The sequence below is a fragment of the Brassica napus genome, unplaced genomic scaffold, assembly GCF_020379485.1.
Source record: "Brassica napus cultivar Da-Ae unplaced genomic scaffold, Da-Ae ScsIHWf_1230;HRSCAF=1757, whole genome shotgun sequence".
NCBI classification, from domain to species: domain Eukaryota; kingdom Viridiplantae; phylum Streptophyta; class Magnoliopsida; order Brassicales; family Brassicaceae; genus Brassica; species Brassica napus.
This window is the reverse complement of record NW_026014653.1, coordinates 67664-88677: the sequence shown is the minus strand read 5'-3', so window position 1 is coordinate 88677 and position 21014 is coordinate 67664. Positions and strand designations below refer to the sequence as shown.

Genomic DNA, 21014 nt, shown 5'->3' with positions numbered 1-21014 from the left:
CTTTTGTCGGTGGTGGAACCACTTATACTATCTATATTTAATAATCTAAATAAGAATCCTAAAAGATACGATTGGCTACTTTAGTAAAAGGAAAACAATTAATATACTTTTCCAAACTAACATAGAATTCCGTGAATGGCGATCTAAAAACAGTCGTTGTGACATTTCCTAGACGAGGAGGATCTATCATTTTATAGAAATTCGTATTTTGGAGTATGTTTTCTTACACGTAAGATACTAATTTATAATTTACAGTTATTTTTTAGTGTGTGGTAAAATTCTCATTAGAAATTAGTTATATCCACCGGAAAGTATTTTGGTAGAGAATAGTATTCAATCGTAATTAAGAACAGAACAAGTGACTATTATTTAGAAAGAAAAAAAAAACAGTGAAATTAAGTGGAAAATAATAGTCAGAATTAAACTAACGAAAAAGATAGAAAACGAAAGGAGAGACAGAGAGTGAACGGAAAAAAAGAAGAAAATAATTAATAATTGTGTGTACATCCAAGAAGCTATATATGTTAACATTAGCTCCTCTGCAATCTTTCATCGCTCTCCCCATAATATACTTTTTCATTGGATTTTCGAAAAAGAGAGAGAATCGAAGTCTCTCGCCGTCGCAAGAAAATCCTCTCCTCAAGAATTGTAGGAGACCATTCGAATTGTTATCAACGGTAATTACATACTTCGTTTTTAATTTGTGTTCTTCATTGATTTTCTATTCTAGTTCAAGCCGAGGTATAACCAGATAACATACTTCGTTTTTAATTTGTGTTCTTCATTGATTTTCTATTCTAGTTCAAGCCGAGGTATAACCAGATCTAAAGTTTTCTCTGTGGTTCTTCTTCATTTGTGTTCGTTTGATTGCAGATCATTAAGTTTTGCTTTCGCGTGTGAGTACTTACACATTCATTGTTAATTTTCTGTGTGTTTCGTCTTCATCTATTGCTTTCTCTGGTTTTATTGTATGTGTAAAATACAAAAGATTAAAGACTTTCCGTGTCTGCCAAGTAATGATTAATGCTAGTTCTCTTCCCCTGACCCCCCTTTGTGCCTTTTTAGCTGTCTGCAAGCTTTTATCTCTTGTGTAGGTTTTGTTTTCAGACTTTAAATGCGAAACTGAAGAAACGCTTTTAAACGTTATCTCTACTATAGAAATCATTCATGTGTCAGTGACAAAATAAAATCATTCATGTGTATGCATTTATTATCCATCCAATTGTTTATTGTCCTCCTCGAGTTTTGATAGAGCATGTTATGGCGGTCGAGTCTGGGTCCCAAAACACCATGTGATTAACATTAAAGCAACACTCTCTATATGTCGGCAACGTTGTTTGTTTTGTCCCTTTATTAGATCTCTACGTCCTTTTGTTTCCTCAAGTCACTCATTTGTCAAAAGGGTGTCTGTCCCATCATTTGTTTATTCAAGATTTACCCAAAAAGTTATCTTTCCTCTTTAGTAAAATTTCTTTTGGTAATGGCAGTGTTTCATGCTGTACTTGTCTATTTCTTGATCCAAACTGTTGTTTGACCCTTTTACATGAGTAATTGTTATATTTGTTCTTGACTACGGCTAGTTCTTGGTTTCTTGCAGGTGTTGTCAAGTTTCTAACCAAAAAAAAGATTCTATTTATATCTTTAATTCAGTCCAAAGACGATGAAGGATAACGATGACAAGTACGAGAAAGCTGAGAGAGGTTCAACCAAGATCTTGCCCAAGACTGCTCTGCTGATTCTGCTATGTGGGCTTTCTTTCTATCTTGGTGGACTTTACTGTGGAAAGAACAAACTCGAAATTAACGATGTTGCAAAAGCTGGATCTTCATTGGATGTTGTTGATAACTCTCCTCAAGTCAAATCTGTTTCTTTTCCGGAGTGCAGTAGTGACTACCAAGATTACACTCCCTGCACGGATCCAAGGGTACACTCAATTTTCTTAAGTATACTTTTAGTCCTTGAATCTGTAAAAATAGTTCAGCTAATTTTTTTATTTTTCAATTTTGGCATGGTGGTAGAAATGGAAGAAGTATGGTACTCACAGGCTTACTTTCATGGAACGTCATTGTCCTCCTGTGTTTGATAGAAAGCAATGTCTAGTCCCTCCTCCTAATGGGTATAAGTCACCAATAAGATGGCCTAAGAGTAAAAATGAATGTTGGTACAGGTAAATATTTGCTTCTCTAGATCTCTCCTGTCCTCAGATATTTGAAGTAATTAAGTGACAATTTTGATGTGATTTAATTTCAGGAATGTGCCATATGATTGGATTAACAAACAAAAATCTAACCAGCATTGGCTAAAGAAAGAGGGTGATAAGTTCCATTTCCCTGGTGGAGGCACAATGTTTCCTAATGGAGTTAGTGCTTACGTCGATTTGATGCAAGACCTGATCCCTGAAATGAAAGATGGGACTATACGAACTGCCATTGACACTGGTTGTGGGGTGAGTTTATACATTTTCTTGAAATTTCAACTTAAAAACATTAGAGGTTCCTTTTCTTCAACTTCCTACATTTTTGCTCTGTTTAAAAGGTTGCAAGCTGGGGAGGAGACTTATTGGACCGTGGTATCCTCACGGTGTCACTCGCCCCAAGAGATAACCACGAAGCTCAAGTCCAGTTTGCTCTAGAACGTGGAATCCCTGCGATACTCGGCATCATCTCAACTCAACGTCTCCCTTTCCCTTCAAACTCATTCGATATGGCTCATTGCTCAAGATGCCTTATTCCATGGACTGAGTTTGGTAATGAAGAGCTATCTTGATTTTCTAATTTTTTTTTTGTCGGCTACCCATTTAATTAGACCAAGTTTTGGTTATCTGATAATGCGATGAAAACTCATGTAAGTATTTTTCTCTTTGCTGCTGACTTCAGGTGGAGTCTATCTCCTGGAGGTTCACCGTATCCTAAGACCCGGTGGCTTCTGGGTCTTATCCGGTCCCCCAGTCAACTACGAGAACCGTTGGAAAGGATGGGACACAACCGTCGAAGCTCAGAGATCAAACTACGAGAAGCTCCAGGATCTCTTAACCTCAATGTGCTTCAAAATGTACGCCAAGAAAGACGACATCGCGGTGTGGCAAAAATCTCCAGACAACGCGTGCTACAACAAGCTGTCTAACGACCCCGACGCGTACCCGCCGAAATGCGACGACAGCCTCGAGCCGGACTCCGCTTGGTACACCCCCATACGCCCTTGCGTGGTGGTTCCGAGCCCTAAGCTTAAGAAGACGGGTTTGGAGTCTACTCCCAAATGGCCTCAGAGGTTGCACGCGACTCCTGAGAGGATCTCCGATGTTCCTGGAGGAAACGGTGGCTTGTTTAAGCGCGACGGTAGCAAGTGGAAAGCGAGGGCTAAGCATTACAAGAAGCTGTTGCCTGCTGTTGGGTCTGATAAGATAAGGAATGTGATGGATATGAACACTGCTTACGGTGGTTTGGCTGCTGCGTTGGTGGATGATCCTTTGTGGGTGATGAACGTTGTGTCGTCTTACGCTGCGAATACGCTTCCCGTGGTGTTTGATCGTGGGTTGATTGGAACGTATCACGACTGGTAAAATTTATCAAAGCCTATTCTTTAATCAATTTGAATTTGCATACATAATGCGTTATGTTGTGACATAGGTGTGAGGCTTTTTCGACGTATCCAAGAACTTACGATCTTCTTCACGTTGACGGTTTGTTTACATCTGAGAGCCAAAGGTAAGATCTCAAAGCCTTTGAAACTCATCGATGCTGTGATATAGTGCTAAGTAATGATCTGGTATTACGCAGGTGTGAGATGAAGTATGTGATGCTGGAAATGGATCGGATCTTGCGTCCTAATGGGTATGCGATTATACGCGAGTCGAGCTATTTCGTGGATAATATTGCATCCGTCGCTAAAGGACTGAGATGGAGTTGCCGTAAGGAACAAACAGAGTCTGAGTCAGAGAACGAGAAGCTCTTGATTTGCCAGAAGAAGCTGTGGTATTCATCTAACACTACGTCAGAAACAAAATAGTAAAAAAGTGAGAGGGGCAAAATCTAAAGCTTAAGCTTAAAGCCTTGGTTTTGTGTGTCCTGGAGGTTTCTTGAGAACAAAGTCACTACAGCAAAGTATATGTTCTTTGTCTTGCTTCAAAGCCAAGAAGGTGTTTAAAGCAGCTGCCAATTCTTATTTTATTATACCAGCATATTTATCAACTTTCGATTTAATTTTGCTTATAGTATACTAGGGTCGGTTCGCGTTACGCGCGTAATATAATTTATGTTTGATGTATATAACTATGTAATTGTACTTATTTATTGAATTTTCTAATATTTTATTTTTTTAATTGCTTATTTAAACAATGTGAAAATAGTCAAATTGTTGTGATAAAAATATACATTATTGATTCTTTCAGTTGAAAGTTTTGATGGTAAAATATTAGCCTTAGTTTCGTTGCATCAAGTTAATTTTTTAATAAAATTGTTAAAATAGTTTAATATATTTATGTTTTTTTTATATTTTGACGAATTAGATTTTTAAAATATTTATTTTATGGTAGTTTATCTATTTTATTTATACTTTATATATTTTTGGTCAAATTGTTTTACATTGAATTTTTGTTTATATTGTACAAATATAAATATTTTTAAAACTGTTTATACTGTACAACCTTAGTTTTCTTGTTTTATTTTATGTTGCGTGTTTATACTGTATATATATATATATATATCAGTATTAAATTTCTGTTTGAATATTTTTATTGGATCAGTAGATTAATTTTCTTTGTAAGAAATCATTTTTTATTTTAAATATAATAGTTTCCTTTGTGTTTTAGTTAGTGTTACATTTATTGGATCAGTTTTTTTTTTTTTGCCAACTACTTCTTTCTGAATTTTTTTTTTTGATTATGTGTTAATTTGTGTTTGATGTTTTCAATAATTTTCTTGTTAATTTTTTTAACTTGATGAAACAAAAAGCAATATCATAAATAGATTTCCTCCTTTTTTGTTTTCCTTACAAAAGTTTTCTATTTACCACTGGAATTTTTTATATTATTGAACTATATTATGTATAGTCACTCAATTATTAATTTTTGACAATATTTTTAGAAATCTGTTGAATAATTTTAAATTAACCTTTTTGTTCTCAAAATCAATTTCAACATTTATCTTAAGTTACAGTTATAGTGCTCTCACTTAAATATAATTATTGTTGTATATATAATATGGTTGAATTACTGGCTTTCTAATAAATCAAGCCTAAAAATCAATTTTAAACCCGACAATTTCTTGTGTTAAATCAGATGCTGACTGGAAAAGCTGATTTGAGCATTTTTTTTCTTGTTATGCTAATGAATTTTTTTTTTAATTAAAAAAAGACACTTCTTCTAACTTTAGCAATCTCTTGCTTAATGTGTTACTACTTTGGTTTTATAATTTCCATTTTGTAACTTGAGTGGGGAGAAAAACTTGTATTGTTATAGCTTGCAAACGTATAAACCAAAACATTAAGGACTCATCCCAATATGTTTGGATATTATTATTTTTTTACTTTTTTTTGTCACGTGTTTGGATATTATTGATGGATCATATATAAACAACCAAATTTCAAGGTTCGTTTTTAGTTTTAGGTATGAATTTCAGTGGTATTTTTTGGTGTCATGTAAACAAACCAACTTTTTCATCTTCTTTTTGTTTATTCGTTCAATCTGAAAATCAAAAACTAGGTCAACAACTTGGTGCTTTATTTTGTGGTTATCGGGAGTTGTTTAATTATTAAGATTCATCATTCAAGTTACAACAGAGAACGATGATCCTATATAATCACTTGGAAAACAGAGATGAATTTTAAATGAAGGTGATATTACTATTTTCAAACAAAGACTTCACCAAAAGTGGAAATCCGAAGCCATATATGATTGCATCACCCTCATTATAAACAAAGTGATAGATTTTCCATGTGGGAGTAAAGAAAAATAATGTTAATACAGGAATGATAAACAATGCTTTAGTGAGTCTGCGAAAGGGAAAGCAATAACTGACTCTTGATCTATGGCTCTATGCTGGTGGAAAAGTTTCTTGCCTAACAAAATTCCAAAAGGATAGAGTACAAAATTTTGAGTCTCATAGTTATTAATTAGAAAAGCTACTACAAATCTATATCTATATATACAATATATGTCAATTGTTTCCCAAGCGAGCGACAACATACACAATATCTACGTATACTACTCCCATCTCTTTCTGCTCAATCTGTTGGGATTCTTGAGTATTTGAGCTTCATCAATTACAGTATACTGCCACAGAATCTGAGAAAGGAAGTCTTGATCCAGCAATGCTATATCATACGTTGTAAACAACACACTAAACAGTAACAAAGATTCCTGGAACAAAACAAACAGAACAATATAATTACACAAAGCCTTACAGATCAAAACAAAGCAATACAAACATACCTAAGAACTTCATGTTCTGAAGTGAACCTTTTGTCTCTCACACCCAACCATCTGTTACGCTTAAAGGACAAATCTTTAAGAAGCCAATCTCACTGACTCACAAAATGGCTCTCGTAATCCTTGAAGAAACTTCATATAACTAAAAAAAAAAAATTGCTTCTAGAGTCTTCCCCAACCCCATATGCTCAATCTGTAGATTAGTCTCAACATAGATACAATCACAAAGATAGCGATTCAAAAAAAAAAAGTGGTGGTACCTCGTAACCTGCAATCATACTAAAAAAAGTTTTTGAGTTCTGGTTTATATCTGAAGAAAAAGGGCGGAGAGTTACCGAGAAGGACATTGACGCCGAGAAGATATTTGTACATAAGCCAAGAGACTCCTTCGACTTGGTGAGGCTTTAGAGTCACCGTGATTCCGAACTCTCTGCAATCGGGAGGAAAGTGGATCTTAGTTGTATGCAATGAAAGTGACATGAAGATATTTTCATGATCTAAACACCAACCTTTTGATGACATGGAGGATAGCTTAAACAATTTGCAGATGCATTAGCTCTGCCAAAGAGAAAGAGAAGAAATTAGAGATCAAAGAAAAAGGGTTCACATTTTTGCATATAAGAAAGAGCTTAGTAACTGAGATAATACTGCTGAGATGTGTCCTAAAGCTGCAAAATACTTTGAACTAATTGAAGAAACCTTTACTGCTCATCTAAAACACAAAATCGAGTTTCTCAATCTAGGGTAAAATGCAATCTAATCGAAACATGAAAACACAAAATCACAAATACAAACAAAATCAACAAACGTATTCGAAATCAAGAGTACAGATGATGATGTTCTACCAAAAGGAAGGTTTACCTTTTATAGGATTAGAGACACCGCTTTAAAGATCGAAACAAAGCATTGAAGACAACATAGTGGGTTGAGTGAATCAGTGGGAGTAAACACAAAGCCAATAACTCAGACCGTTTCATATCGTATGGAGAAGCGCAAACGTCAACTCGTCGTCGCACGAAGAAGAGAGATGATCTTCGTAGAGCATAATTAGGGTTGGAGGGCAGAATCAATCTAACCAGGCCGGATACACCTTCTAATTTCAGAGCCCAACATACACAAACAAAGCCCGTGACGAAAGAACTTAAATGAAACGCTGCACTTTACAGAACATAACACTTGTCAGCACGTCGTGAAACGACTTATCTAGCTGGAATCCGACGTGGCACGTCCTGGAGAGAGAAAAACACTCTTTTATAATAATAGATAATAGATGCTCGGTGAGAAATATATTATTGATCTTTTTGTTTAAACTGTAATTTTAAATTTTAAATTGTCGAGATTTCTCCAAAGTTACGTGTATTGATTTGAGATACAGTTGTATTGTTTTACACGTTAATACTTGCAGTGGTCCATTAATCCATTACAAAAGAATTTCTTACTTTTCTCTTGCATTTGCGTAAAGAAAATAGTTGTGTGTTTTGTTTTATCTTTCCGACAATTTATATACCAAACAAAGAACAAATACCATTAACGGTAAGGATTTGGTTCGTGTTTTTAATATTGTAGCCAAAAAGTAAAAAGACAAGGGGTCCGATTGGTAGTAGAACTGTTGAGGCTGTATGGTTTGTAACAGTTCTTACGGTCATTTTTTCTCCAATCGGGCTTTTAGAAACATTTATTTGTCTAAAGCCATCACAGCCGCTTTCTTCTCTTTTTTAAGTTTCCAACCTGTTTTCTAAAGGTCAGCTTATCGTGGCTTTGAGAAAAAAAATAAACCTTTTTTTTCTTTCGTTTCTTACCAGAAGAATAGAAACACATCTCTACCTTTATTATATATGTTATCGCAAAGAATAAATTAGTTAGTTAACAATTATTTTTTTATCTTTATTTTAAGATCCATTTCTCATAAACAAAAAAAAAAATTCCTTATGACCGAAAGAGTTGTGTACTTTATTCTCATGATACTTACTATTAAGTGAGCGGGGAGAATGGATTGTTCCAAGAACTAACAATTTTTGTTGATTCAAAAATTTATATTTTCACGCATTTTTTGTATTTGAGAAAGATGAAATAAACTAAACAGGCACATGAAATTAAAATTTTGATATAGCACGGCTAAATTAGGGACCTTATAGCGAAGCATTGTAATGTTACGGCTCTGGTGCCATGTTTCATTACCTCAAATATGTGTATGCAATTTGTTTTCTTTCTACAACCTCTACCGTTTTTTTACAACAATCAGATTTATAAAATTATTGTAACTAACGGTCACAGTTTTTAAAGTCAAAATCTCTACGGCCAAAAGTCTAAAGTCAAAGCCTAAAGCAACAGTCGCTACCAATAGGAGCCGATGAATGATGGAAATATTTTAAAACTGAAGAGTAAATATGGTCGGCTTGGTTAGGTGAAAGGTTCGTAGTTGAATATGACATAACAATTTTAAAACATACTAAAATGGATATTAGTCCATGAAATCTAATTAAAAAGAAGTAAACGATCTCCTTTAGTTTAGACATCCAAAAACGTATATTCGGGTATTATGCAACGAGTTTAAATTTATACTAGAGGGAAGCGACGAAAGTTGTTTTTTTCTACACCCAAACTATTTAAAACTTATTTCCCTCCAAATAAAACATAGTAGGTTATTTTCCAGAGGTAAGTAAGTCTACTATTTGACTATGATTGCCATTTTTTTCTTTCATATCAACCTGACTTTTTTATTCATTTTAGAGTATAATAATGATATCCACAAACCTCAAAATTCATAAAATCTTTAAAGAAGTTATTTGTTCGTGAAATTATTAACAAGCAAAATTGAAGGTAATCAAATCTACTTTTGTTAATCTACTGAATCATATTTAATACAATCACGAAAGGTCAAAGAAATAAAGTATTTTTATCAGTTACATCGTGGAAGACTGGAAGGCAAGAATAAAAAGAAAAAGAGTAAAGAGCCGGCCACGTAAAGATACCGTGAAAATCCTCGTAATCGGACGGTTCATATAAAGTAACGACATCACCACTTGACAATCTGACGGTTATGTATAAAAGCGCACGGTATATTCCTGCAGCGATGCACAGAAGATTATAAGTTTTCTTAAACGCGACAAGACCACAATATCAAAGGTAGGCAAGGAAAAATATTCTCTTTTCACGAGATAACCGCACGCAGAAAGAGAGGAGAGAGAGGGAAGGATTGATATTTGTTGAAACGGAATCGAAAAGTAGAAAGGTGAAAGAGGGTAAGCAGAAGCTCTGGATTTCCGTCGGCGGCGACGGTGGTTATGCCTGTTGGCTCTGAGGTCTCCGTCTCGTGATTTGACTCTGGTCTTTGCTTATTACGAATTCGATTATCAATTTGTTGATGTGTTTTTCGCGTTTCATCAGATTGGATCTGATTTCGGCTTAGCTTAGATATCTGACTGGTTCATATCATTGGTACAGGCTCTATCAGGCTTAATTTTGGGTGGATTGTGTTGTTTCTGAGATATGGAGCAAGTTCTCGTCTGGCCAAGCTGCTTCCATCATCGGCTTTTCTCTTTCCAAGAAGCGCTTGATTGGCGGTTTCTTGTTCGCTCTGATTTCCTTGTTGGCTCTTTCGCTAACTGCACTTAGTTCTCAAACTCTCTCCTATCATCTTTAGGGAAGGCAAATTTCTGAGACTGGTATGTTTTTTTTTCCTATATTGAAGCTGTTGACAGTTTTGTTTTTGCTCTACACGATGCTTCCCTCATTAGATATCTGCGGTTGCTGGAACTTTAGTTCGTGATATGCATTTAGAACATGTGTATTTCCTTGTAAAATATTCCAATTGGAGGTTTTAGTTGATCTTATTTAGATATTTTTACTTGTTTTTTTTTAACTGGCAAATGCAAAATCAATATAAGAAATGGTAAAACTGCTAAAAATTAGGAATTTTTTGTTTCTTTTGCAGGGTTGAAGTCTGCAAATTCTTGCTTCGCATAGTCCTAAAGAAACCTCTTTATCTGCCCCCTGCAGACAAAGCTCTGTTAGCCCCCTCTTCCATTTCTTGTTCTTATGGGCGCTGGTTGAAGAAGAATATATCAGTTTCGTTTTCAAGTTTACATGATGCTATTTTCTTGAGTCTTAACCCCTGACTGAGTTGTTGTGAGCTTCGGGTCCTTCCTGTCAGCCAACACACTCTTTCTTGTTGGTTGCTTTGAGTTCTCAGTATGTGTTTTCCTCTTCTCTTGCTGTCTTTCTTTTCCCTTAATGGTCAACCCCTTGGTTCTCAAAGTAAATAACGGTCAGTCTACCCAGCTGGAGAATCATTGATTTAACTGCTTTGGTGTCCAGTCCTTGCTACGAACTACTGGAAGATTAATGCTATATAAATCTTTCAGAAGTTCTTTACATACATAAAAAAATAAAATAAAGAGGTTACTTTGCTTTACCGTAAAGAATATGGACAGGTAGCTCAAAGATCTCTCAATTTTTTTAACACCTTTTGGTATATGTCTCCTTGATATATTGCTTATAAGTTTGCTTCTCCCTGACATGAATTTATAGGTACAAGTTAATAAAAGAGGTTGGTGATGGAACTTTTGGTACTGTTTGGCGAGCTATCAATAAGCAGACGGGTGAAGTTGTAAGTTTCTTTCTTTGAGAACTGTCTATGCCTGCTTAATGTTCTGTGCTCGGTTTTCTTACCAACTGAAGTATTCAATGAGCAGGTTGCAATTAAGAAAATGAAAAAGAAATACTACTCATGGGAAGAATGTATTAATCTGAGAGAAGTGAAGGTAGTGAATTGCGTTTGTTAACATGCTCTTTTGTCTTGTTTAGCGTATGTTTACTGATTCCTCCCCTTTTCTCCTACTAGTCGCTTAGGAGGATGAATCATCCAAACATCGTGAAGCTGAAGGAAGTCATCCGGGAACATGATATCCTATACTTTGTGTTTGAGTACATGGTATACTTCTTCCCGCTTGTAGATTGCTATTTTTTTGCGTACACTTTAATTCATTTAACTGAATCTGCGCATGTCATTCTTACTTGATCAGGAGTGCAATCTTTATCAGCTTATGAAGGATCGAAAAAAGCTTTTCGCAGAAGCTGATATTAGAAACTGGTGCTTTCAAGTCTTCCAAGGCCTTTCTTATATGCATCAGCGTGGTTACTTCCACCGCGATCTTAAGCCAGGTAATCGATCGCCTTAATCACTTTGTCTTTCTAGCGATCATGGTTCAATACTTTGTCAAGAATCTATCTTTATACTGTGTTGGTTGTTGCAGAAAATCTATTAGTCTCTAAAGACATCATCAAGATTGCTGATTTTGGTCTGGCAAGGGAGGTTAATTCGAGTCCACCTTTTACCGAGTATGTTTCTACACGCTGGTAAGATTCACTTCTCCCTTTTTTTTATGTTGCAATGAGTCTTTCTTTACTCATAAGTCATATGTCGAGTAGATGCTATAAATTATTGCCTAACTGACCCAAAAGTCTTTTTACTAATAGGTATAGGGCACCCGAAGTACTCCTTCAGTCATACGTATACACATCAAAAGTTGGTTAGTATCCATACTGTTGTAAGAAATAAATATATTTTCTCTTTATTGATCTAGTGCTAAACAATGTGGTAATTTTCTTGATCTAGTGCTAAACAATGTGGTAATTTTCCTTTTCCAGATATGTGGGCGATGGGAGCTATTATGTCTGAGCTGTTGTCTCTGCGTCCTATATTTCCAGGGGCTAGGTAACTTAGCAGTGATTGATTTGTATTTTGGTGGTTTGAAATGTTGCAGAGTTCAAAGCTAATAACCAAGTGAAAATGTTGTCGTATCATTCTTGTAGTGAAGCAGATGAAATCTACAAAATCTGTGATGTCATAGGCAGTCCAACTGAAGAGACCTGGTTAGAGGGACTTAATCTTGCTAACACCATAAACTATCAATTCCCTCAGGTATTGTTCGAGCTTGAATAATGTGTGTTGAGCCTCAATAGTTCAGGACTAACTGTTGTCAGCTTGCAGCTTTCTGGTGTGCCTCTTTCAAGCTTGATGCCATCTGCTAGTAAAGATGCAATTAATCTTATTACGGTAATTAACACTTTTTTAAAAGGGCCCTATAGCTGTGGACGTATTTCGTGACACTAATCTTTACCTTTTTTCCTGATTGTTCAGAGGCTTTGCTCCTGGGATCCATGCAACAGACCGACTGCTGCAGAGGCCCTGCAGCACCCGTTCTTTCAGGTACACCGGAGAGTACTTTCTTCTTATAGCTCCACTCATGATCAGCTGATTTAAACATGTTCTCACGTGGCAGAGTTGCTTTTATGTCCCACCATCTCTCCGACCCAAGCCATCTGTTGCAAGAACTCCGCCTGGTAATATTTTTAGTTTGTTGGTTGCCAATATCAGGATGTGGATTATTATATCTTTATTGAGATTGTTACAAATCTAAATTTCGTACTTTGGTTATCTCTAGTTGGACCAAGGGGATCATTCGAGCAGCAGCCAGCTAAACGGCAACCAGTGTCTCTTGCCAAAGCTAAGACATTCAACAGCCACGCTTCTCCAAAGTCGAATACTGCTTTTGGTAGTGGCGTTCAGAGGAAACTCGATTTGGCTAAGCAAGATGGTACGAGAAACACTAAACCGGCGAGAAGTTCAGCCAAAGACTCCATATACAGACCACCCGGAAGAAAGAGTCCTTGTAAGTAAAAACCTTAAAACCACCCCTTATGTCTTATAACACGTACAATGGTTGTTTTTCTTCATTTGATTAAAACAAAACCATTCAATTGGAGGTAATGCAGCAGGTTCATCGGTGAACAAGAACCGTGTCGCTCGTGGTGTATCTGAAACTGCTGATAAGCTCTCGAACATGAGCATCAGAGGAACCGTGTCTAGAAGACACTCAGTGTCTGTGATGCAGCAACAGCAGCTGAAGCCGCCGCAGATGAAGGCAGGATGTGTAGGAGAAACACGTGACATGTTCATTAGACCAACACAACCCACCACCAACGCCTACTCTAGGAAAGTCGCCGGCTGACCCAAAAAAAAAAACCTCAAACACAAGCCTCTTCTGAAGAATACTCTTTACTATAAATATCTTTACTCTATACTCTGGTTTGTCCATAAAATCAAATACCTTAATGTCTTTTCAGTTACACGACGGTCTGTGTCGTCTGCAGCCCTTGTTTCATTTTCTTTTCATGCTTTCGGTCGTGTGATGGTTTGTATTATGAGTAACGATTAACTTGGTGGTTTGCAATAAAGTTCGACTTGGGACTATTTGCGTTGTACTTGGGTACTTTGCTATAGCTGCGTTTGGGGGATTGGCAGAAGCACACTCTTGAAGTATCTTCTTGTACTGGTTTCGATGAACCAAGAAGCAAAACCCTATCAAAATATAGACAAAGTGGACATGCATCGTCGGATTTTTGTGTTCTCTTCTCCGTTCTGTTTTCGAGTGGGAGAAATGGACAAGGTTTATACTCTAATGCTGGTTCAGTTGGATCCGGTATACATCCGTTTTACCCGGTCCAATTATTGATTTAATTTCAGCCTTCTGATATTTGGATGGTAAACCGGGTCGAATTATACGGTCAAGCATGGCCGGACCGGTTATTTTGCTTCTTCTTTTATCCAAGCGCTAAACGACGAGTGGTTATCGGTGTTCGTCGGCGAAAAGGCTAACGAAGAGTGTTTTGCATCTGCAAATCCAATCAAAGGTGAAAAACAAAGAAGGAGCGAAGATCGAAACGGAAGAGAAAAACTGAAACAGCAATCCCTTAATGGTAAACCTTAGATGTTCTGTTCTGTTCTTTGTCTCTGTTTCTTCTTTAGATTTATCCCAGTTGGTCTGAATGTTTGTTATTCATCAATTGTCTGGTTTGCCACCAAGTGAACTGGTTTCTCATATCTACTTTATGCTTGGCTGGTGATATTATACATAGTGTTGGTTTAATAGTCTATAGCTTTTAACGTGCATTGGATTTGGGTATTGAAGATGATTCTAGTGGGTCAGTGGTAATCTTACGGTTGTGTTTCAAACCTCTTCATAGGTGGTGATGATCATCAAGGGCATATTCAGGAGGTATGAGAAATGGAATCCGGTTCATCCTACTTATGGAGCTTTTTGGGGAATGGGGATTGGGATAGGTTGTGGCGTCGGATGGGGACCTGGTTTTGGCCCTGAGGTCATTGGCTACGTCGGTGCTGGCTGCGGCGTTGGTTTCAGTGTTGGCATTACACTCGCTGGTCTCGGCATTGGTCTCCCCACAAACCTTCTTCTTGCAGCTCCTTATAACAGTATATACACACACACACACACACACTCTTTCTTTCTATGAAATTTCTTGATTACAAGTAATCTTTCGTCTGATGAACTTCTTTTTCATGTTATTTTTTTGTTTTGTTTTCAGCTGTAGAAGCAACTAGAAAGGGTGCTATTAAGTTGTTTGGTAATAGTCTTTCAATTGATGGCTGGAGCGATGTTATGCCTCAGTTTGTTGGGTTGCAGAGACAAGTCAGTGAGATGTGCTCTGGTTTTAACAAGAAGCCTCCTCTCTTAGATGATGCCGTTGACTTGAAAAGTTTGCCTTTGTTCATTCCACATGATTGTGGAAGCTCTGGGATCCATCTTCTCTATATGCGCAAAGGTACATTTCACTGTCTATATGTTTATTTCTCTATTAATGTTTTGAAGCTCTTATCTATCTGTTTTCTTGTCATTGATACGACACATTGTCTTAAGATTTCTCGTTTTGCTAATACAAGAAAAGCTAATAAATTATGGCTTCTGTATCCTGAGCATTCCAACACTTTTCAGTCTCGTGCTGTTTGGAGATGTTACTCTTATTTAGTGGATAGAATCGATGGTTTTGTTTGTTAGGACAATCTGGATAGAGAAATCAGTAAGATGTAATCAGATTTTATTTTCAGGTTTGGAGGACAAGAACCGTGGAGATTCATCAGCTATGTAATGACGTTAGACCACGAGGATCTCAAGCATTTGAGACCCTCCTGTCGAGATTTTGATTGAGTAGTTATTACTTTCCTGTCTTGGTTGGAGGGCACACTACGAAACAAACCTGAAGCATTTGTGTGCGGGTCCATGATACAGTTACATAGATACATGTACGAGGTTTGGTGTTTGGCAGTAGCATTTATCAGACAGACAGTTCAGGTTCGGTAAAGGAAAACAGAGTGCATAAGTGTAGTTATTGTTTGATCGGAAAACGGTGATAAAAAGATGTGGGTTTAACAAAGACGTTTTATTATGGTCGGAGAGACTTTCAGTCGGTTACAAGAGAAGTAAAGAGAAAGCGACAGAAGAGAAGCCGGCAACTCGATGAGTTACCGGAGAGATACAGATATCGGCAAGATGAGCAAAGGTGAAAACCCTAATCTAGCCGCCAAGTGTTAGTCAGATGATTTCGGATCCCTCTCTCGTTCCTCTTCCTTCTCCTTATATAATCCTCTGATGTGTCGTTCTTGACCTAATTTAGGTCGTCTTCGTGGGCCTTCCTCATTGGGCCGAAGGGCCCGTATTAATCCGAGCGATCGCCGAGCCGGATGCCTCCTAGTCGACGACGGTCGACTCGAGGTACTCTAGAAGTGAGCCGAGAGACTGACCTTCTAAGCCGGCTATCCGAGCCGTCGCTTTCATTGGTCCGGGCCAGGCCTCCTATTCCTTGGGCCTTGAGGGATGGTTAGATCCATCTCCTACAGTAAGTCCCCCCGGTCCATCAGTGAGCGAAGGTCGTTTAGCTCATGATGGATTCTAGAACATGGGGGTTCAAAGGAGTGGGAGTCCTGTCGGGAGGTTAAAGCGAGGGGTCGATGAGTCGCAGAAAAGGCTGTGGTAATGCCTTCTCTCGGAGTCGTTGAGTCGTCTTGGCTAATTGTCGATTTAACCGTTTTTAGGATAGCCGTCGATTAATTAAGACGAAGAGCCGGAAAGTCGCGGAAGCCATCGGGATCTTAGGGAGAGTTTCGAGGCCCATTTAGGCCCGTTTAGGCTTAATAATGATACCTCGAATTTTTCCCTTTTTCTTTCTTCATAAATGCATCGAGAAGTCGAAACGCCGCGAGAGTCGGCTGGGTTTTTAGGGAGAATTTCGAGGCCCATTTAGGCCCGTTTAGGCTTAATGATGACGCCTCGAGTTTCCCCCCTCTCTCTTCCTTATAAATACGCAGATCCCCCCCTTATTTCTTCAAGTTTTCTCCGCGATCAAAGGTACTTTCTCTCTCCTTACCTTATATCTCTAAGCGTTTGTTAGATTTGTTCAAAGCGCTCTTCACTGTTCCGTTCCGCGATGTCGTCGGGTCCGAGGTTATCGAGGCAGCAGAAGGGGAAGGGAGTCGCCGCGACGCTGAGTCCGACAAGGAATCCCGACGGGGATCGTGTCGACGATCCGGAGGTGATTCATCGCGCGGCGATGATGGATACGGTTAATCTATCTCGTTCCCAGAGACTTCTGGTCGCGGATGCTGCAAGGCTCGCGAGAGAAGGGAGCGAAAGCGTCGTTGCGAGAGACGCGATGGAATGTTCGAGGGACGGGCAAAGCGGAGCGATGCCTGTTGACTCGGTCACCCCGAGTACTCCCCCCGCGGGAGGCGGCCTCTCGGAAGGCGATGATTCTGAGGCCGAGTTGCTTCCGACTACCTTTTACCCCGAAGGGATTTTTGAAGAGCTTCCTCAACTCCATCCCGATTTATTGCGTCCTGCTTTCTTGGCCGGTCAAGATTGGGAAGGCGTAGAGAAGACAAAATCTACCCTGGGGAGCGTGAAGAGGGTTCTTCGGGCTGCGGGCGCTGTAGGCGTGACCTTCCTCGTTCCTACGGAAGAGCAGAGGCCCTGGTCTCCTCCGATCGGGTATCAGACGGTGTATGAATCCTATTTTCAGGGAGATACTCGATGTTGGTTTCCCATTCCTCGACTGATCACAGCATACGCTAGGCGCCGAGATATCGCGATCAGTCAACTCCTGAATGGCTCGCTGCGATTAGCAGTTACTTTGTCGATTTTGGCGGAGCAGATCGACATGCCGATGAGCGTTAGGTCGTTTGAAGAGATGACCTCGATAACTGACATGAAAGACGGCACCTACTCGGTGAAGATGCGACCGAACTGCAACGTGTGCGCCGGTCATCCGAACAAGACGCAGAACTGGCAGCGTTCTTACTTCTTCCTCAGATCTGACAGCTCGGCCTTCGAGGAACCTCCACAAAACGATTGTCGAGTTCTTTGGAACCGTTCTTGCGGTAGAATATTCTGTCGCAAACCGTAAGCGACTTATTGATTCTAATCGTGTCTCCTTTTTCGCTTTGTATGCAGTTGGCCATCCTACCTCCCCGATCTATCCCGAAGATTTTTTGAAGAGTGTTCGTGCCGTATCTCTGCTTCGAACCTATCGTTGGTCGGAGATCACCGTTAAGAAGATCCGTGAGCTTAAAGATCGAATCGCGCGAAGTACGTTCTCTCGCGGCTCTGAGTTATATTCTTTTAGTCGCGATTTTCACTCGTTGCGCCCTGACCTCTCTGCCTTCTGTTTTTAGGAGAGTGGAGATCTGATCTTCCGGTCGTTCTTCCTATTCGTACCAAACGACTAGATATCTTCCCGAAGGACATCCAAAAACAAATTTCCGAGGCAAAGAGGATGGGAACTCTTCCTGATTTGAGTGCGATACTGTCTGCCCAGCTGGGGTTGATCGGTGGGGGAGGATCGTCAGTAGCGGTTCCTCGCGCTGACGCGATTCCCCCTTCTAATACCCGCGACGCAGGGAAGGGTAAAAAAAGGAAGAGGGGTGGCTCGGGAACCGAAAGGAGTGCCGAGGGAACGAGCGGCGTTCCTCCTTCAGGTGAACTCCAAACGAAGAAGAAGAGAAAGAGGACAGAGAAGAAGTCTGCTGTCGAGGGATCAGGGAATCTCGAGGGACCGACCGAAACTGAGGGGGAGAACGTCCAGGAAGAAGAACTTCGTCCCGAGGAAGAGGTTCCCGCAGATAGGGCCCTTGGAGAAGAAGGCGACGAGGAAGAAGCCGTCGACGGACAAGAGTCTGAGACTTCTCTTGAAGATGCGGGCTCAGACAACCTCGCAGAGGAATCTGAGGGGTCGCCACTTCTGATAAGAGGGCGCGGCGATGAAGCTGATGGCGAGGAGCAACTTCCTGCTCCGATGTCTCCTCACGCAGAGATTCCAGCCCGTCCCAATATCGGGGCCGTCCAGACTGGTACCTCTTCTCGCGGTGACGCCATTTTGAGGAGGGTGCCCGGAGTCAGCTTTCCCGACAGAGTTGACTTTCACTACGAGGGGCCGGCTCCGCTGGCGTATGTTCCGGAAAAATGCGGGGAGCTCCTTCGTCAGTTTAGAGGAAGGGCGAAACCTTTGCCCGCTGTGGAGGATCTCGTCTTCGGGGGCGAGTACGAGGAGGCTGCAAGGGCCAAGCTGTTGGTGAGTAATTTGACTTCCTTTTGTCTTTTTCTTCCCTTGTTCCTCTAGTGCCATTTCTTTACGGTTTTCGTTGCTTCGCATCTCGTAGGGGGATAGCGCAATGAACATCGTGGTCGACAAATATGATACTGCGCTGAAGGGGGCTTTGAACGAGCTCGAGCAGGCCAAGAGGGAGCATGCGGAGAAAGAAGAGGCTTCTGCTCGTCAGCTAAGTGCATCGAAGGCCAACGTCGAGAGACTTAACGGGATGGTCACTCGCGCAATTGCTCGAAGGGATGAGCTCAAAGCCGATTTGGCGGCCTCTCGTGGAGTCATCCATGAGTTAGAGCAGAAGAATGCGGAGCTCGAAGGTGAGAAGGCTTCGCTCGCTGCCTCTCATGAAAGAGAGATGAAGCGTCTTAGGGATTCCAGAATCCTAGAGGTCACGAAGGAAAGGGGGAGAGTCGAGGCCGAGATGGCTGCGAAAGCTAACCGTCGCTTTGCGAGGATCCGTTCCCGAGAAGAACAGCGGGATGCCTATGATAAAGCTAGGTTACTCCATAGCCAAGCCTTTGGGACCAGGAAATGTCTTGAATCCTTAAGGAGGGTTGGGAGCGACATCTCGCAATCTGTTATCGAGATATTCGCAGAGCAGGAGAGGAAATACGAACAAGAGGCCGAGAAACTCAAAGTGGGCGAGATACCTGCGGAAGATCTCATACTCTCTCCTCTTGTGTTGGACTCTCAGTTCGTGGATGCTCGAATCTTGGCGAGTCTTGATCCATATGGGTCTAACGCTGGCTTAATCGACCCTGAGACTGCGCTGACTCTTCACACTCCTCTTACGCATCCGACTGAAGAACAGCACGCAGACCCCCCCTCCCACGTCGAGGGTCCTTCGACTGCGTTTGAGGGAGAGACGCCTAACCGAGGGAACCTTGTTGCTGAAGATAATGCTCCTTTGCTCGTACTTTCGGACACTTCGGCTGAAGGATCCCGTCGAGGCAATGAAGGAGAGAATGTGGGGATGCTTGAAGAGGTCCCGAGATCAGATGAGATGCACGTCTCTCCGGTTGCTCGCGAGTCGAGTGTTAGGGCTTCAGAACTTTCTGCCCTCAATGACCGTGAGAGCGATCGAGAGGGTTAACGTCTTTTGTGTGTTGTTTTCTTTTGAGTCCCGGAGGACTTTTGTTGTTGTTTTTATTTTGAACCTTTGCCCTCGAGGCTTTTGTTTTGCTGTTTTCTCGCTATCTCGAACTCTTTTGGTGATTTAGACTGATTTACTTTAGATTTGTCTATCGAAATCGTGATTTCTCAAGATTTGAAGTGACTCTGCTCGTTCGGTGTAAATATTGTTCGAGATGTCGAATCATTATAATTTTAAACTTGTTATGACTTTGTCTCGGTTGACCTCTTTGAGTCGCGACCGTTTGCCATTTTTAAGCTTAAATCGTTAATTTAGAGTTTTCGACTTTGACGGTTCCGCGTCGATCCCGATGTAATTTTCAAGCGTTTGGTTGGCCAGACCTTACTTAGTTAAATTATAGGATGAATCGGAGTCATTGTCTCGGCCGTGTTGGTTTAGGTCGCAACGCGGTCGATTCCCGTGAATACGTGTCTGATCAGGACGTATTCAATCGTGGGATGCGAGTGCCGATACGTTTGTTCGAGGAGCCGGGGCGTGTTCGAGTAGGCATCGCTTAAGTGATCGTCTGCTTCGGAGATCGATTCCTCGGGGAGGGTTTTTATATTTTTTTTTTATTTCGGCTGGACCCTTTTTCTTTGGGCTGCCTACGTATCCCTTTGCGGGAATCAAGCCATTCGTAGTTCTTAGATTGCGAGTGAAAGTGGCCTTTGTGGCGCATTCACTCGTTTTTTTTTTTTTTTTTTTTTTTTTTTTTTTTTTTTTTTTTTTTTTTTTTTTGGAGTAAAAGCCGCCTTTATGGTGCTTTTACTCGACTAGTATGTGCGAGTGAAAGTGGCCTTTGTGGCGCATTCACTCGGGTTGGTGTTCCCAGGCTAAGGGTGGAAAAGGCGGAGATGTTTGGAGTTCCAGGCTCTCGGTACTGCTTCGCCTGTCGAAGTCTCGAGGCGGTATACTCCTGGCTTGATGACTTCGACTATCTTGTATGGTCCTTCCCAGTTGGCTCCGAGCTTGCCAGCCTTCCACTCCTTAGTGTTTTCGAAG

The 21014-nt window shown here is 40.3% G+C and overlaps 4 protein-coding genes and 1 long non-coding RNA gene across 10 annotated transcripts; 4 read left to right on the top strand and 1 right to left on the bottom strand.

Annotated features, from left to right (window-relative positions):
• The first annotated feature begins 493 nt into the window (after window positions 1-493).
• Window positions 494-4318, top strand: LOC125596549 (probable methyltransferase PMT21). 2 transcript variants are annotated; one of them, XM_048771624.1, is made up of 8 exons: window positions 494-677; window positions 1598-1924; window positions 2019-2167; window positions 2251-2446; window positions 2536-2746; window positions 2877-3555; window positions 3627-3704; window positions 3777-4318. In XM_048771624.1, the coding sequence occupies exons 2-8, from the start codon at window positions 1661-1663 to the stop codon at window positions 4003-4005; spliced, it is 1806 nt and encodes a 601-aa protein (XP_048627581.1). In that variant the 5' UTR covers window positions 494-677; window positions 1598-1660; the 3' UTR covers window positions 4006-4318. The 2 variants fall into 2 exon arrangements, with proteins under 2 accessions (XP_048627581.1, XP_048627582.1); XM_048771625.1 differs by having other exon boundaries at window positions 537-677; window positions 1651-1924.
• A 527-nt stretch (window positions 4319-4845) lies between these two features.
• LOC125596574 lies at window positions 4846-7087 on the bottom strand. Of its 2 annotated transcripts, XR_007331140.1 has the most exons (3): window positions 6934-6983; window positions 6428-6854; window positions 4846-6355 (listed from the first exon to the last, which is right to left on the bottom strand). It is a non-coding gene; the product is annotated as an uncharacterized LOC125596574 (long non-coding RNA). The 2 variants fall into 2 exon arrangements; XR_007331139.1 differs by having other exon boundaries at window positions 6428-7087.
• A 2411-nt stretch (window positions 7088-9498) lies between these two features.
• LOC125574932 (cyclin-dependent kinase F-4-like) lies at window positions 9499-13679 on the top strand. 3 transcript variants are annotated; one of them, XM_048771667.1, is made up of 16 exons: window positions 9499-9726; window positions 9869-10089; window positions 10359-10857; window positions 10955-11033; window positions 11119-11187; window positions 11268-11357; window positions 11449-11587; window positions 11680-11782; window positions 11903-11955; window positions 12074-12140; window positions 12239-12347; window positions 12417-12482; window positions 12567-12635; window positions 12709-12769; window positions 12871-13098; window positions 13205-13679. In XM_048771667.1, exons 3-16 carry the CDS (start codon window positions 10850-10852, stop codon window positions 13435-13437), a joined length of 1374 nt encoding a protein of 457 aa, XP_048627624.1. In that variant the 5' UTR covers window positions 9499-9726; window positions 9869-10089; window positions 10359-10849; the 3' UTR covers window positions 13438-13679. The 3 variants fall into 3 exon arrangements, with proteins under 3 accessions (XP_048627624.1, XP_048627623.1, XP_048627622.1); XM_048771666.1 differs by having other exon boundaries at window positions 13202-13679; XM_048771665.1 differs by having other exon boundaries at window positions 13193-13679.
• Window positions 13680-13908: 229 nt separating this feature from the next.
• On the top strand, window positions 13909-15670 carry LOC111207446 (cadmium-induced protein AS8). 2 transcript variants are annotated; one of them, XM_048771670.1, is made up of 4 exons: window positions 13909-14185; window positions 14453-14660; window positions 14813-15049; window positions 15333-15670. In XM_048771670.1, the coding sequence occupies exons 1-4, from the start codon at window positions 14183-14185 to the stop codon at window positions 15371-15373; spliced, it is 489 nt and encodes a 162-aa protein (XP_048627627.1). In that variant the 5' UTR covers window positions 13909-14182; the 3' UTR covers window positions 15374-15670. The 2 variants fall into 2 exon arrangements, with proteins under 2 accessions (XP_048627627.1, XP_022561213.2); XM_022705492.2 differs by having other exon boundaries at window positions 13959-14185; window positions 14453-14699.
• A 1840-nt stretch (window positions 15671-17510) lies between these two features.
• LOC125596573 (meiosis-specific protein ASY2-like) lies at window positions 17511-20597 on the top strand. Its single transcript, XM_048771664.1, has 3 exons — window positions 17511-17865; window positions 17952-18847; window positions 18936-20597. The coding sequence occupies exons 2-3, from the start codon at window positions 18053-18055 to the stop codon at window positions 19971-19973; spliced, it is 1833 nt and encodes a 610-aa protein (XP_048627621.1). The 5' UTR covers window positions 17511-17865; window positions 17952-18052; the 3' UTR covers window positions 19974-20597.
• The last annotated feature ends 417 nt before the right edge of the window (window positions 20598-21014 follow it).

Bases quoted from the DNA above. Each gene is read 5' to 3' on its own strand.
- LOC125596549 (XM_048771624.1), top strand. From the start codon at position 1,661: ATGAAGGATAACGATGACAAGTACGAGAAAGCTGAGAGAGGTTCAACC. The intron at 2,447-2,535 runs GTGAGTTTATAC...TCTGTTTAAAAG, and splicing joins CCATTGACACTGGTTGTGGG to GTTGCAAGCTGGGGAGGAGA. The intron at 3,556-3,626 runs GTAAAATTTATC...GTTGTGACATAG, and splicing joins ATTGGAACGTATCACGACTG to GTGTGAGGCTTTTTCGACGT.
- LOC125574932 (XM_048771665.1), top strand. The intron at 11,188-11,267 runs GTAGTGAATTGC...TTCTCCTACTAG, and splicing joins TTAATCTGAGAGAAGTGAAG to TCGCTTAGGAGGATGAATCA. The intron at 12,483-12,566 runs GTAATTAACACT...CTGATTGTTCAG, and splicing joins ATGCAATTAATCTTATTACG to AGGCTTTGCTCCTGGGATCC.
- LOC111207446 (XM_022705492.2), top strand. The intron at 14,700-14,812 runs GTATATACACAC...TTTTGTTTTCAG, and splicing joins TCTTGCAGCTCCTTATAACA to CTGTAGAAGCAACTAGAAAG. The intron at 15,050-15,332 runs GTACATTTCACT...TTTTATTTTCAG, and splicing joins TCTTCTCTATATGCGCAAAG to GTTTGGAGGACAAGAACCGT.
- LOC125596573 (XM_048771664.1), top strand. From the start codon at position 18,053: ATGGGAACTCTTCCTGATTTGAGTGCGATACTGTCTGCCCAGCTGGGG. The intron at 18,848-18,935 runs GTGAGTAATTTG...CGCATCTCGTAG, and splicing joins CTGCAAGGGCCAAGCTGTTG to GGGGATAGCGCAATGAACAT.